This window comes from Anneissia japonica, unplaced genomic scaffold, assembly GCF_011630105.1.
Source record: "Anneissia japonica isolate Jap-2015-1 unplaced genomic scaffold, ASM1163010v1 scaffold4760_len149829_cov215, whole genome shotgun sequence".
Lineage (NCBI taxonomy): Eukaryota > Metazoa > Echinodermata > Crinoidea > Comatulida > Comatulidae > Anneissia > Anneissia japonica.
The window spans coordinates 67,481-82,771 of record NW_022749904.1 but is presented as its reverse complement, the minus strand read 5'-3'; the positions used below and the strand labels follow the sequence as shown (position 1 = coordinate 82,771).

The 15,291-nt window shown below is 34.2% G+C and overlaps 1 protein-coding gene across 1 annotated transcript; it reads left to right on the top strand.

The window, feature by feature from the left end:
- Positions 1 to 397: 397 nt before the first annotated feature.
- On the top strand, positions 398 to 8,907 carry LOC117121225. Its single transcript, XM_033266353.1, has 6 exons — positions 398 to 451; positions 1,103 to 1,184; positions 4,320 to 4,378; positions 8,150 to 8,227; positions 8,511 to 8,573; positions 8,695 to 8,907. The coding sequence occupies exons 1-6, from the start codon at positions 413 to 415 to the stop codon at positions 8,779 to 8,781; spliced, it is 408 nt and encodes a 135-aa protein (XP_033122244.1). The 5' UTR covers positions 398 to 412; the 3' UTR covers positions 8,782 to 8,907.
- Positions 8,908 to 15,291: the final 6,384 nt, after the last annotated feature.

Sequence of the window (15,291 nt, the reverse complement as noted above, 5' to 3'; positions counted from 1 at the left end):
CTAAGGCCTGACCTGTATGTGCGAACACTAAGCCTCAAAGTCGGAAAACATATGTAAGATTTTTATTCCATATATAGGCACAGCTGCCTACTAATATGTTTTCTTACATGAAATTGAGAATTGCCAAATTCTCAAAAAGTACCTAATCATGAAGATCACAGGGAGTGCCAATTATTTAATATTATGAAATATTTCATCAAATTTATTTTTTATAATTATTCCCCTCAGGAAGATCTTGGGCAACATCCATAAAACATCCTGCATCTGTCTCATGAAAACCCCCAGTTTAATTGACAAATTTATCACCTTAAATTTTTACATATCCACAATCTTCTCAAACTTGCCCTGACTATTTAATTTTCGAAAATGATTCATTAATAATTTTAATTACAGATTATTCTATGCAAGTACGATGCAACAAGGTAGACGAAGAAGGCAGGTGCAGGGGAATGTAAGTATAATGTCATTAAGTTTGTCACACTATTTTAGGACTAAAACCAAGTGAAAACATTTTTTTTTATTCCAAAACTTTGATAGTCATGTCCACCACCGCCATAAATTGTTTTTAAAACTGGTTGATTATGGTATATTGTAAAACATTGAAGTCCTGGGCTTCTTTTTTGTTTTTTTGCAAAATTTGGAGGAGCTTTTCGAGATGGGCTTCTTTTCGAGATGTTCTTCTTTTTTAGGCTATTTGTGCAAAGCAAAGAGGGGGGTTGGGGCTTCTTTTCAAAATGAATGCTGTAAATTTTGTGAATTTGTAGTATAAAACAATAATTAAGGCCATTATAACATTCAATCTGTGTCACTGAGTGTGATTAACTGGCATTAAATCACTTAAACTACTGTATAAACCAAGCTTGCTTTTACTTAATTTTGTTTTTTCAATAAAAACTCACAAAGACAGTTTTTGTGAGTGTATTAATGCAAATTCAAGAGAATTTAAATATAGACTGAGCCACAAAATTCTTTAATGCTTGCTGACGGTGTGTGTTTATTTATCTTTGTGTTCTTATGGGACGGAATAATTCTTTCGTTTCATATTATTGATGTATGGTAAATGTTTTTATACAGTGTTTTTAAGATATTGCTTGATTTTTAGTTTGCAGTAGGTGATAGAGTTATGGCCTTATGGCCACCAAGTGGAACATGGCACCCAGCCAGCATAAAGGAGTTTATTAGAGGTAGGCATCAATTTTCACTATTAAAAGCATGCAACAAATATTTACTGATTTTCACTTTGGGCCACCAATATAGTATTCTTTGTTTTATATTCATGGTCTAAGATCATAAAATATATTGTTTATTTATTTATTTATTATTTTAATTTGGTTCATCGATTATATAGAGGATCAAAGTGAAAATAAATCAGAAAATTCTCAGTAACATTGTTTTCATCTTAATACACCTTTTTTATGGGTTAATATACAAATAATGAATGTTTATGAGTGCAATGAGAAGAATATTTTCACGAGTTGAAAGATTGACTGTTCAACAGTCAATATTTCAGCTCGTGAAAATATTCTTCTCATTGCACGAATACAAAACATTCATAATTTGCTTTATAACACACCTAAATAGATCCACATGCCGAAAATCTTCCCTTAGCGATTTCAGTCCTGGTACCCGACCAACTCGGATAATCGATCATCCAACCCCCTGTCACTTGTGACAGGTCGGGTGACAGGTTCACTGTTTACCTCAAATTTATTACCCGCTGCCGGCGGCTCGCGAAGGTCACGTAGTGTATTGTATTTAGGCCTAGGAAGATTACTGATGAGCGAGGGATGTTTCGTTTACAATGGTCTGGCACGGTAAACATAATTAATACCTACAATCTAGCTAGTACAACAATTAATACTCTCTTAAACATATTCCTACATTTTCAATAAAAAGTAAAGTTATAATCTGATAATCGGGAGCGCATAGTTAGGTGTGGCAGTTCGTAACAAACAGAAGCAGCTGATTTTCTCGCAAAATTTTTTTTTTTTTTGGGAAATGTTCTTGTTTATACTATAATTAAAAAGAAAATACAAATTGTTTTCACCCCTAAAAATCGGGAAAATTACGATGCATAACAAACAAAAGTAATAAGATCGTAGCCTACTACCACAGACATCCCAACACCGAACCATTGTGTACCCAGTGAAGTTTATTATAAAAATATTTGAACATGTGTATTATAACGATTAATAAACATGTTTAAATATTAATATAATTAAACATGTGTATTATAATGATTAATACACATGTTTAAATATGATATTTAACATGTGTATTTATCGTTATAATACAAAATGAATACCCTGCCGCAAAATGGACGGTTCTAAATCGCCCGCTACTCAAGCACATGGCTTGCTTCTTGTTGTGCACAGGCCGTGAGAGCGAGCAATCGTCTATATAATTCGTATGCAATGAAGATACAGCATCAGTTATAAAATCAGTTTAGCATATTTGATTTTAATATGACGACTTATTCTCTGTACCTAAATTCTAATAGTCAACTAAATATTCATCGCTCGATTCGGAGGCCCTATAAAATAGAGACTCACTACTTTTTTGAGCCTAGATTAAAATACTTCAGCTGTAGAATAGCCCCTGGATAGCCGGGAATGTGTGAGTAAACATTGCCGTACACACGATCATAAAATATAAAAGATAGACAGGCTAGAAAGAATCGTATTCTTATATTTATTTAGGCCAGCATAAACACCAATACACCATGTCATATTCAGTACATATGTGTATTGGAAATGTCCAAAATTACTATCTTTTTATTGGAGAACTAATAAAATATTGATGCATCTTTTTGGCCTAGTCCCGATCGCTGTGTCACGGTTTACGTTCGGACAATTTCGGGAAAAACGTAAAGTAAATGCACAAACAGCCACTGTCTTTTTCATTAATTATCGTCAAATTTTGGTTTTGGATAAAAACAATTTATGTTTTAAATAATAACATTAGATTTGGAATTTGTGTATAATTAAACTTTCTGAAATTTGACCTATATGATGAGACTGAACTGTGTCCGATTTTCACCAACCAAGGTCTTTACAAGTTGGGAAGGCCGTTTAGGCAGCATGCAGGCAATTAGCAATCAATAATCCAACCCACCAGTGACCGTTTCTTCTAAGGGGAAGAATTTCGTCATGAGATCATTTGATCATCTTCCAAGCAACAAGTTTCCCAGACTGTTAAAAAAGTAAGGCCTGTCGCCTGCTGTGGGAATATGGCTTAGTTATAAGCTTGATGACCACTGGCCACAGACCAACATTTTACCTCACCCCCACCCTCAGGCGGGGCCCATCTGCTCAAATCGGTTCAGCTTAGGCCTACTGTAGCTAGTCTGGCCTAGTTCTGACCTGGTGTAAGGCTCCGCGCAAAACCTAGGCCTAGGCTAGACTAGAAATCCATGTAAAAATGAGGGCCTAATTCCGCACATATTTTGCGCAAATTTTTAGCATGGTCCGATGCAAATATTTACAGATGGCATGCTGCTGTAACTTAACTGAATTAATATTATTTTTAAAACTTTTTTTCACATGAAAATTATGTCAAATATGACAAAGTACAAATTGAATCGAAAACCTTCCTGTGGATTTAATAACATGTGTTGGAAAATTGCATTATTTTCAGTTAAATTTTGAATTATTAGTTTGCATCATTTCAGTTTTCGGCTCAGATTTTGCGTAGACAGCATGTAAACTATTGGTATTTAGTGTTTCCACACACTTGTATACAAATCAAATTGATGACATTTGGCTTCATTACATTAACTTTAATTTGTTGGTCCATGTCCACATTTTCATGGAATTGCCCATAGCACTTTCATGGAATTGCCCATAGGCAATGTGCAATGGATGGAAAAAAAGTGCATGATGGAACAGAATTTTCATGAGTTGTGAAATGAGAAAGATAACTAATGTCATGTGGTACCAAATCAACCAATCAAATAAGTGGGATCTATTTGGTGCGTTATAATATTGAATATTGAATTGATAGCACTTCTGGAAGAATTTTGACAGCATGATTCCATATTTATTGTATAATATTTATTGTTTGAAGTGCTTTTTTCAAACTGACAGTGGATATGTAAATTTTTAAAGAATTTGTTTTTCATATCCTGAATGATTTGTAAGTAAAAATATGAATACTTGACCTTTGGTAGTGCTTGTCTTATTCAAAATGAATTTATTTTCAATGAAAAATTGACCATTAATTGTGGCATTATTGATTCCACTTTTGCAATGTACTGTAGACAGATACGAAATACAGTAGAGCGTGTTATGTGCAGCATTATTGTCATGTTCTTTTTATAGGCAAGTATAAAGTTCAATACCATGAAGATAGACTAACAAGATATTTGTTTGAACATCAAGTGAGTACATACTTGTTTTGTTTTATTACTTATATTTATCTGAGTTCCGCAAAGCAGGTGAGTGAAATTACCTTGTAATTTGAAGCTCCTGGTTGAACCATTCTTCTATCTATGAAGTAATTCTAACAGACAATTATTTATACATTTACAGTATTATACAGTTTATCCCATTAACTATAAAACACAGTATATTTGTTATTATTTTATTACTATATATTCCAGTGTATAAGCCGCAAATTTTATACGCGATTTAAACTCTGAAATTCGGCTTGCGGCCTATACACCGATCAGAAAATCGTCTAGGTTAGGCCCAGGCAAGGCTAGCTCAATTAATTAGCATACGTTTTCTATCCTAGTATTTGTAATTATTCTCACTACAGTGCTACACTGAAATTTCTACATTTTTATGTCATTCAAGCAGTGGTTTGTATAATTAATTTTTTAGTGTTTTTTATTTTCACATATAACCCCTATATAAAACCTACATTTTAAATATATTTCTTTAAAAACACTGCGGTCAAGTTCACATAAAAGCCCTAGTATCCGGGTAAGGAGCTAACCGTTAACGCTAACCGTTAGCACCTATGTGTGAATGCCCTATCGGTTAGCGATAACTGTTACCAGGGTCCGAATACACTAACTGTTGGCGAGCGTTATCGGTTAGCAAGTTACGTGTTTCCAATTTCCAGTTTCCTATTTGCCAGTGATTCAGTCATCATTCTTGGTATCTGGATTGGGAATTGCCTTGTATGAACACACTGCAGCTAACAGTTAGCAGGATCCAGATCCTGCTAACTGTTAGCTACCGTGTATGAACATAGCCTGCAGAATAGTCTACAAGATAGATAACACACTTAAAGAGCTGTAATATTATGCCTATTCCCTAATAATATCTATGTGTTTTTAATTGGTTGATTCCCATTCAAATTTAAGTGAATTTGACATGTAATTCTTAGACTTCTGTGGGTTATCCTAGGTGTAAACTGAATAAATCCATCTAGTTGTATTTTTTATTACATTTCATATTTAATTTATATTTTTTAACGTAGATTTCTAATGACTCGGACAATAAAGATGTAGATAAACAAGCAGATGATTCAGATGGTTTGGATGTAGATGAGCAAGAAGAAGCTTCAGATAGTTTGGATGTAGGTGAAAGAGCAGATGATTCAGACAGTTTGGATTTAGATGAAGAAGCAGAAGATTCAGATAGTATAAATATAGATGAACAAGTAAAAGCTTCAGATAATTTGAATGTAGATGAACAAGTAGCAGCTTTGAATAGTTTGGATGTAGATGAACGAGTAGAAGCTTCAGATAGTTTGGATGTAGATGAACGAGTAGAGGATGCAGATAGTTTAGATGTAGATGAACAAGTAAAAGCTTCAGATAGTTTGGATGTAGATGAACAAGTAAAATCTTCAGATAGTTTGGACGTAGATGAACGAGGAGCTTCAGATAGTTTGGATGTAGATGAACGAGTAGAGGATTCAGATAGTTTGGATGTAGATGAGCAAGAAGAAGCTTCAGATAGTTCGGATGTAGGTGAACGGGCAGATGATTTAGATAGTTTGGATGTAGATGAGCAAGAAGAAGCTTCAGATAGTTCGGATGTAGGTGAACGGGCAGATGATTTAGACACTTCGGATGTAGATGAAGGAGTAGAATATTTAGATAGTATGGCTATAGAAGAACAAGTAGAAGCTGCAGATAGTGTGGATGTAGATGAAGGAGCGGAAGATTCAGATAGTATGGATATAGAAGAACGAGTAGAAAATTCAGATAGTTTGGATGTACATGAACAAGTACAAGCTTCAGATAGTTCGGATGTAGATGAAATAGCAGAAGATTCAGATAGTATGGATATAGAAGAACGAGTACAAAATTCAGCTATTTTGGGTGTAGATGAACGAGCAGAAGATTCGGATAGTTTGGATGTAGATGAACGAGCAGTAAATTCAGATAGTTCATATGTAGATGATTCAGATAGTTCGGATGTAGATGAACAAGCAGAAGATTCGGATAGTTCATATGTAATTCCTGTGTTAGCCACCCTTCCAAGGTTAGAGAATATACATACAAATACAAAAAAAGTTCATGAACCAAACACAATAAAGGTTTTATCAACATCAAATGTTGGACAAAGAAAATGGGACAAGAAGCAATGGTGCTGTTTCTGTGAAAAATCTTTTGCTAAACTTCCAAGACATCTAGAATCTATGCATAAAAGTGAAAGAGATATCATTCTTTTGAGCTTAGAGAAGTCTCCTGAAAAAAGAAGTCAAATGTTGTGTAAAATTCGTAATTTAGGGAATCACATACACAATTGTAAAGTAATTAGAAAAGGAGAAGGAGATCTACTGGTTGCTTACAGGCCAACAGATAGCAATGTCAGCCCTGATGATTATGGACCATGTCCTCATTGTATGGGTTACTATGTTCTCAGAGACCTCTGGAAACATAAATGTTCACTTCTGCCCAAAAAGGAAGAGAATCAAACAAATACCAAACAAAAGCTGCACGGCAGGAGAGTCAAAGACAGCAAGTTACTGAAACCACCAGCAACTGGAATTTCAGTGGAATTAAATAAAGTACTAGTGCATATGAAGGTAGATGATGTATTTATGGCATTAAAGAGTGATAATCTAATATTAGACTTTGGTATGAGGGAAGTTTTAAAGCTTGGTCATGATGTGGAACAGTACAATTATCTGAAAACAAAATTAAGAGAGCTGGGTAGGTTACTACTGCAACTTAGAAAGAATGTTAAACAGCCAAATGCCTCTTTAGATTCATTCATACACCCTACAAAAGTAAGAGACATTGTGACAGCAGTCAATGACATTGCCGGTTATAACAAGGAAAATTATACCTATAAAGTCCCATCACTAGCACTGAAAATTGGACATTCACTCAACAAATGTGCATTAATAATGAAATCAAGAGCATTGGAGGTAAACAACAAAGAAGCTGCTGAGATTGCTAACAACTTCATGAGTGTAATAGAAATGAATTGGGATGTAAATGTGTCATCACATGCACTTAGAACACTTGCAGAGACGAAGCGCAATAAGCCGCTAATCCTACCTACCAATGCAGATGTTGTGAAAATGAAAACATATCTGCATGATGTTGGGGAAGAGGAAGCTCGTATTGTGCGGGCTGATGATGGTAACAGTTGTAGTAATGCATGGAGAAACCTAAACGAAATTGTTCTCTGTCAAGTAATTATTTTTAACAGAAGGCGTCAAGGAGAAGTTTCGAAAATGAAGTTGGAAGACTTTGAAAATAGACATCATGCCAATCCTGATGATATGTGTATTCTTAGCAAGTTGGAACTTAATCTTTGTAAGATACTGCAACTTGTTGAGATCGTAGGGAAAAAAGGGAGAACTGTGCCAGTGTTGTTGTCAAAGGAGATGATTGAGAGACTGGAATTACTAGTTGAGAAAAGACGTACAATCGGAGTGGCAGAGAGTAATGTATTTTTGTTTGCTTGTTCAATGTATTCAAGCAGTGGACACATAAGAGGATCTGATTGTCTAAGAAAGCATGCAGCTTTGGCACAACTTGGGAATGAAGACGTATTCAGATCTACTAAGCTGAGGAAACATGTCGCAACTTCATCTCAGATTCTTTCATTAAGTGAAAACGAGCTGAACTTGCTGGCCTCTTTTATGGGTCATGACTTACGAGTACATCGACAATACTACCAAGTTCCGGACACAGTTCTTAGAGTGGCTAAGCTATCAAAATTGTTTATTTCTTTAGAGAATGGAAAGTTGCCTACTCAGCAAGGGAAAAATCTGCAAAACATCACCATCGAAAGTGAAAATAATCTCTCTAGCGGTAAATTATCTTTATCTGAATACTCATTTGGTTGTCAATAATTATTATTACTATTATTATTGAACATTATTTCACAGATATTTTGTTACCACAAAATCATAACCAGATAATAATAGAAAAGGAAATTTTGAATATGAATAACAACAATAATACCAAAAATTATACAACATATAAACAATTAGCAGTTAATAAACAAGACATATCTACAGCTAGTAGAGTCTTCCTCAATTTTATTTTCTATAGCCTGTATTGATCTGTATTAAATATATTATTATCTATTCAGATGAGTCTGATAGCGACAAGGAAAATGTTGGCGGAGATGAAGGTTCAATGGATTCTGCAAGAGGTAAATTTAAAACTTTTCAATTTATACGGTTCAGTGATTGCAATTAATTGGGGTGACATATTCTGAATCTGTCTTACTACCGCTTATTCTGAGTAATTTCTGATTTTCCTTTTACATGTAGAGCATGCCCAACCCAGGGGCACTAAAAGAAAATGGAGTGAGGCAGAAATCACAGCAATACAGACAATTGCACCAATGCTGCATCTAAAACTTCCTGGAAAAGAAACAATCACAAATCTGCAAAGAAAATATCCAGTTTTAAAGGATAGAACGTGGAAAAACATAAAGGATTACTGCCGAAACAACAAAAACAAGCTGTTGAAACAATAAAGTGTATATTGTTTAAAGTTTTAAATCTATTATTTTGGAAACTTTTAAAATGTTTTCTTTTTGTGCTGGAGCATACAGAGGTCTAGTATGCAGAGACATAGCCTACAGTTATTCAGCGATACCTTTATTGTCATAAATAAACTCTGATAATTTTATAATATGAAATTGTAATATCGGATTATATTACACATTGAAAAACAATTATTCCATTCCTGCAATGGAAAAATTTGGAATTGTTTTTCAAGTCATCGCACTCATGTCATCATTGCTTTTCATTTTGTATGACTTTAGCCAACAGAGGTTTAAGAAGCATAGAAAACCCTACAGTAACTCTAGTAAAAATGAATAATCAGGACCACCCTAAGAGACACATTATTATAATACATGCTTTAAATTTCAAGTAAGAATTGTGCTTGAAAATTAACATACATTAACAAGTGCTTTTCATTTTTTGTGACTGTAGCCAAAGAGGTCTAGTAGGTATAGAAATTAAGCCTACAGTAGTAAAATAAATATTCAAGACCACCAGAAAATATTCATTATTATTTATACATATTCCGCTTTGAATTACATTTTAAATTGATATTCTAAAATTTTTAGTAAGTATAGTGATTGAAAAATTTGAATGTCAACAATTGCTTTTTTTTAATAGTAAGCTCTTGAAACAATGAAGGGAACGTTTAATAATTTGATATTAATTTTTTGGACATGCCAGGTTCAGTGATAGCCTCATTGATCATTTTATAATATAGAATTGTAAAAATGTGGTTTATTTTAAACATTTAAAAACAAAATTATTCCTTCCTGAAATGGAAAAATTTGGAATTGTTTTAAAGTACTCATGTCATCATTGCTTTTCATTTTGTATGCCTCTCTAGCCTACCATTAAGGTCTAATAGGCTTAGAAATAAACCCTATATATATTCTGTTTTGAATTACATTTTAAATTGATGTTCTAAATTTATAGTAAGAATAGTGATTTTCAATGTCAGCAAGTGCTTTTCATTTTTTAATAATAAGCTGTTGAACCAATGAAGGGTATAAAGTTTAATGTTTTAATATCTATTATTTTGGACACGCTAGCCAAGCTCAGTGATTGTCATAAATACACTCTGATCATTTTATATAGAATTGTAAAATCTGGACTATTTTAATCATCTCATTGCTTTTCTTTTTTGTAACTGTAGGCTACAAGGGTTCAGTAGGCATAGAGATAATGCATACATTAATTAATGAATACTTAGGACCACTCTAAGAGATTCATTAATATTTTTGCATATTCTGCTTTGAATTAAATTTAAAATCTAGCCTATGTTCTTTGAAATTAAAGTAAGAATAGTGATTGGAAAGATTGTGGCTGTAGCCACGGAAACCTAGTTAGTAGGTATAGAAAAGATGTTTTTTTATATATTCTGCTTAGAATTACATTCCAAATTTGTTTTGAATTTAAAGTAATACCAAATTCGAATACATACCGTATACAAGTGTTGTTTTTTTTGTGACAATAATAGCTCACAGAGGTCTATGCATAGAAAAGAAAGCCTACAAGTAATTATGATAAAAATGAATGAGCCTATAAGTCAGGACGACCAGAGGAGTACATTATTACTTTACTTATTTTGGTTTGAATTGCGTTTTAAATTTAAGCTTTTAATTTAAATTAAAATCGTGATTTATTGTATGCCTTGTAGGCATTGATCCTCGTTGTTTTAAAATACACTCTGTACATAGTTGATGCAAACTCTATTGGCCTGTACATGTATAAAAGTTATCAAATTCCAGTTGAATTTTAATTTGTATGGAGTTAGCATGTTTGTTTACATTGTTACATCCTTTCATATAAAGAATAAATAAGGAAGTATGTTCTTTTAAAAAATATAGAGTTTACATAGTGTAATAAAATACATTCAAAATGTTCAATTATTATCTGAATTTGCTCATTATTGCTGAATAGTGTATATACTTAAGATACAACCAATTTTTCTACATTTATTTCACGCAGATCGACAGTAAGATGGGATATAGACCAAAACTATATGGAATACCAACCTGCTATAAGCCGGAAAATCATAGACGCTTTGTGTAATTTACTTTTTTCAGTACTGTATATCAATTACATAAATTTGAACCTCTCCTTGAATATGATTGACAGACCGCCGACAGACTGAAATCGGACATGCGGAAATCCTTTGCTTTTTTTTCATTAACCTTTTAAATTGTACAGAGAAACGAAATAAACTCTTTTATGTTTGTCCAATTTTATAATACATTTTCACATTGTGTGTCCTGCTTTGCATAATGAACTTTCACTTTATGTGTCATTAGTTGTAAAAGCAAGTACGTCCTCAATTGTATGCTGAAAGCTCGAGTGTTGCTTTGTTTTATTGATGTGTATGTGCAGGCCTACCCTCAATATTGACAGACAAATTCAAATTACATCAAAATATGTATACAGTACACAAATCACTTTTCACACCACATGTAAAGATCATATGCTTTTCACAAAGCAAAAAAAAGGGGAAAAAAACCCGTTATCTGAGGAGTCCTCCATTGTAGCGTTTTAAACACGACATGTGTTTTAAACACGACGAGTGTCCTCGTTAGTATTGTAAAATTCCACCTTGTGTGTCCTAGGTTGTTCTATAAAAGCTCAGTGTCGCGGTGTGCCCTTGATAAGAAGTGAATGACACAATTAGAGCCCGCCTCTCTCGGCACGAAAAGTTTACGAACATGCGGTGAGTTTAAAATGGCCGACAACGTAATGGTCTGTTATCCCACGTATGTGGAGCAAATACGAAGGCTCGAGAAATACACAAAAAGAATAATTATTGCTCTTACTATCCTTTTCATTTTGGTAATTATTTTGTTTGCGTTTCTTCTTTATGTAACGTTAAGTAAATAAACGTTACATGTTTGACATCAGTGAAAATAGGAGGAGGCCGGAACAACTTATCAGTTCATTGCGGTGAGTTTAATTTTCATTTATCATTTCAGGGGCAAGTTTTCCAGCCATTTCCTAATTTTCTAGCATAGTACTCAATATTTTATCCTAAACGTCATACAAAAGACAGAATCACAGATCCCAGAGGGCCAGTTTCAAGTTTCAAAATTTAAAGAAGCACTATCAGTCATAATGATAGGAAAATAGGCCTAATTATGTTATTCACTTCTTATCAATTAGGACACACCGCAACACTGAGCTTCTATTGAACAACTTAGGACACACAAAAGGTGGAATTTTACACTACTAACGAGGACACACACATATACTGTATGGTGTAAATTGAGGATATGTTTAAAATGCTACAATAGAGGACTCCTCAGATAACGAGTTTTGTTTTTTTGTTTTTGTTTTTGTTTTTTTGTGAAAAGCACATTAGGCCTAATTTTAAATTTTTTGTGAAAGGTGATTTGTAAATTCTGTACTGCATAATTATATTTTTTGAAGTAATTTGAATGTATGTCAATATTGAAGGTACAACATACACACCAAGGAAATAAAGCAACACTTTGATCTTTCAGCATACAACTGACGACATACTTGTTTTATACTCATTGTGTTGAGTTTAATTTTTATTTATCATTTTTTTTAATATACCACTTTCGACAAAAAATATAAGCAAGGTATGTTTTCTTTGAAAAATAAAAAACAATGATTTGGGACGTTTTTTTTATTATGAATTTTTAAAAACACGTCCTCAGCTTACACCATATGTGTGTCCTCGCTTGTCTGCATTTTAAATATGTCTTGTGTGTTGTCCTGTGTCCTCGCTTGTGTGCATTTTAAACATGTCCTGTGTGTTGTCCTGTGTCCTCGCTTATGTGCATTTTAAACATGTCCTGTGTGTTGTCCTGTGTCCTCGCTTGTGTGCATTTTAAACATGTCCTGTGTGTCGTTACTGTGTTTCATAAAATGTATGTTGTGTCCTCGATTTATATGTACAAATTCGAATTGACTTTAAAAAATATTTGTATTTTATTAACTATATATTTACATATTACTTTTTACATAAAGTATAAAAATGCATATTTTTTCCCCCAAAAAGCATTATTTGAGGCGTCCTCTATTGTGACGTTTTTAACACACGTCCTCAGTTTACACCATATACACGTATGTGTGTGTGTGTGTGTGTGTGTGTGCGTGCGTGCGTGCGTGCGTGCGTGCGTGCGTGCGTGCGTGTGTATATATATATAAAGAAGAAAGAAAAACAGGAAACGGAGTAGACTTTAGAACACTATTTTATTACAACATGAATATTTCGACCTGACCTCAGGTCCTCTTCAGCATGACTGATTAACATTATGGCAAAGTTGGAACAATACAATACAATAATACGGTATCTAATAGGCGATTGGTCAGACTTAATCATGATGACTTAATTATAATAACAAAAGGTATCATCGGGCCTACAAACAAGTTGATATAAACAAAAGTGAAATAATTATGGTGAATAAACAGCAGGTGGCTGTAAGGCAACTAAGGATTAAGGAAATAAATTAATGAATAAAATGACAATTTTACTCATTAAACTCATTTGTAATAATACTCATTGGTTGGACGGCTGCTGGTCGGTCGCTCTCATTTTAGCTCCGCCGCAAATGTTGCATGAGAGTCAATTCCAGCCCTTGTTGTTTCTTGCTTGTTTTGATTTGTGGTTTGTTCTTTTATAGTGGATCATTCTCATTTTGTGGATATTATGTAATTCATCTTGCCGATTTTTTACATGTTTTTTGTGTTAAGCAAGCTAGGCTGAAACGCTAGCCTAACGCTAGCTGAATCAACACCACCTGCGTATTCACATGGAAGGCCAACCATTGTGTGATTCGCATGTCAGCTTTGGACCAAGCCAGCCGAGAATTTCATTCGAGGCTCCAATTTTATCAAAAGAAGACTGGGCGGCATATAATAACAGTCTAAAGCATATCCTAGGCCCTTTGCATCATGACCTATCAACAAATTCCATTCTTCCAGACCAGGCTGGTGAATGCTCTAATAGACTTGTTGTGGAATTTTTAATACTAAACGAAGGATTTGTCAAGGAACACAATGGAGGAAAACCATACATTGAACACGAAAGTAGTACTTTGAAAAAAGCTAAAGATAGAAAGAACTTACTTCGCAAAAAGGCATTTGACAAGAATGCAACGGACGCCGATAGAAAAGCCTTTCGCGAAGCTGTAAAGGCCCACAATTATATTAAGCAGATTATTGAAAGTAAGTCTAGAATGAAAGCAACACCATGAAAAACTGTATCACAAGAACTTTTGGCGATTTGCTAAACAATGTGTCAACGGCAATATCGGTAGTCGTGGAAATGTTCCTACATTTGGACCCGATATAGCAAATAAATTCTACCCACAGAAATACAGTGTCGCGAATGATGTTAATTTAGATGATCTTAAATGGTATCCAAACCTCCCTACAGAACCTGAACTTCCTTTTAATATGAACCCAATTAGGCCACGGGACATCAGGTTGCTATTGAACCAGAAAGACTCTAGATCTAGCCATGGCCCAGATGGCATTGGCTATGGTATCCTAAAAAAGTTGCCTGCAACGCATCATTTTCTCGCTACATTGTTTACGAAGCTATTACAAAGTGGTAACCCACCCCCGAGTTGGTCCAAAAGTCTTGTTTCTCTAAGGGAGCCTCGCAAAATAAAGCAACGCGTATACCCGTCTACAACGCGTGGTTGGGGATTAAAATCTCTTCGCATTGACGACGAGTGGTTCAAGATACTGATCAAAAATTTGGACGATTCCATTTCGCGATTTAGGGTTTGTTTTCCGACGTTTTTGTTCTACTTGTTTGCGTCGGTTATCTCGTGATTTTGATGTACTGTAATTTATCGACAAGTCTCTTTTCTATGTTTTGTCATAAGTTTCATTCATTATTATAAATTAATTTTAATATACTATATCTTGTCATTTGTTATTGAGCTATTCTGTAAAATTTAAAACCGAAATGTCGAATACCGAGACTCGAAACCCACTGAAATTTCCTATACACTTTTATACTGTATTATAATCAGGCCAAACTCATGTTTTTGCCATGAATATTGACGGGATAAACGCAATTTAATGCCAGTATAGTGCTTTTTCTAGAACTATTCATAGGAACATTCCCACGCTCTGCTGCTATGGAAATACAGACTGAATCAAAGTGTTCGTGTCATTGATCTTGCTGCCGGCCGAGTTATGCGTAGCTCAAACCCTTTGTACGCCGCCCAGTGTTATAACCAGGCCAAACTCATGTTGTTGCCATGAGTATGGAGGAATAAATTCGTAGTAACAGGATAAACGCAATTTAATGCCAGTACCTGCTTCTTCTAGAACTATTTATAGGAACAGTCCCACGGTTCTGCTGCTATAGAAATTGACTATTAT

Excerpts from the sequence above, each read along its gene's own strand:
- LOC117121225 (XM_033266353.1), top strand. The coding sequence starts at position 413 with ATGCAACAAGGTAGACGAAGAAGGCAGGTGCAGGGGAAT. Across the intron at positions 452-1,102 it reads GAAGGCAGGTGCAGGGGAAT|TTTGCAGTAGGTGATAGAGT; the intron begins GTAAGTATAATG and ends CTTGATTTTTAG. Across the intron at positions 8,574-8,694 it reads TTCAATGGATTCTGCAAGAG|AGCATGCCCAACCCAGGGGC; the intron begins GTAAATTTAAAA and ends TTTTACATGTAG.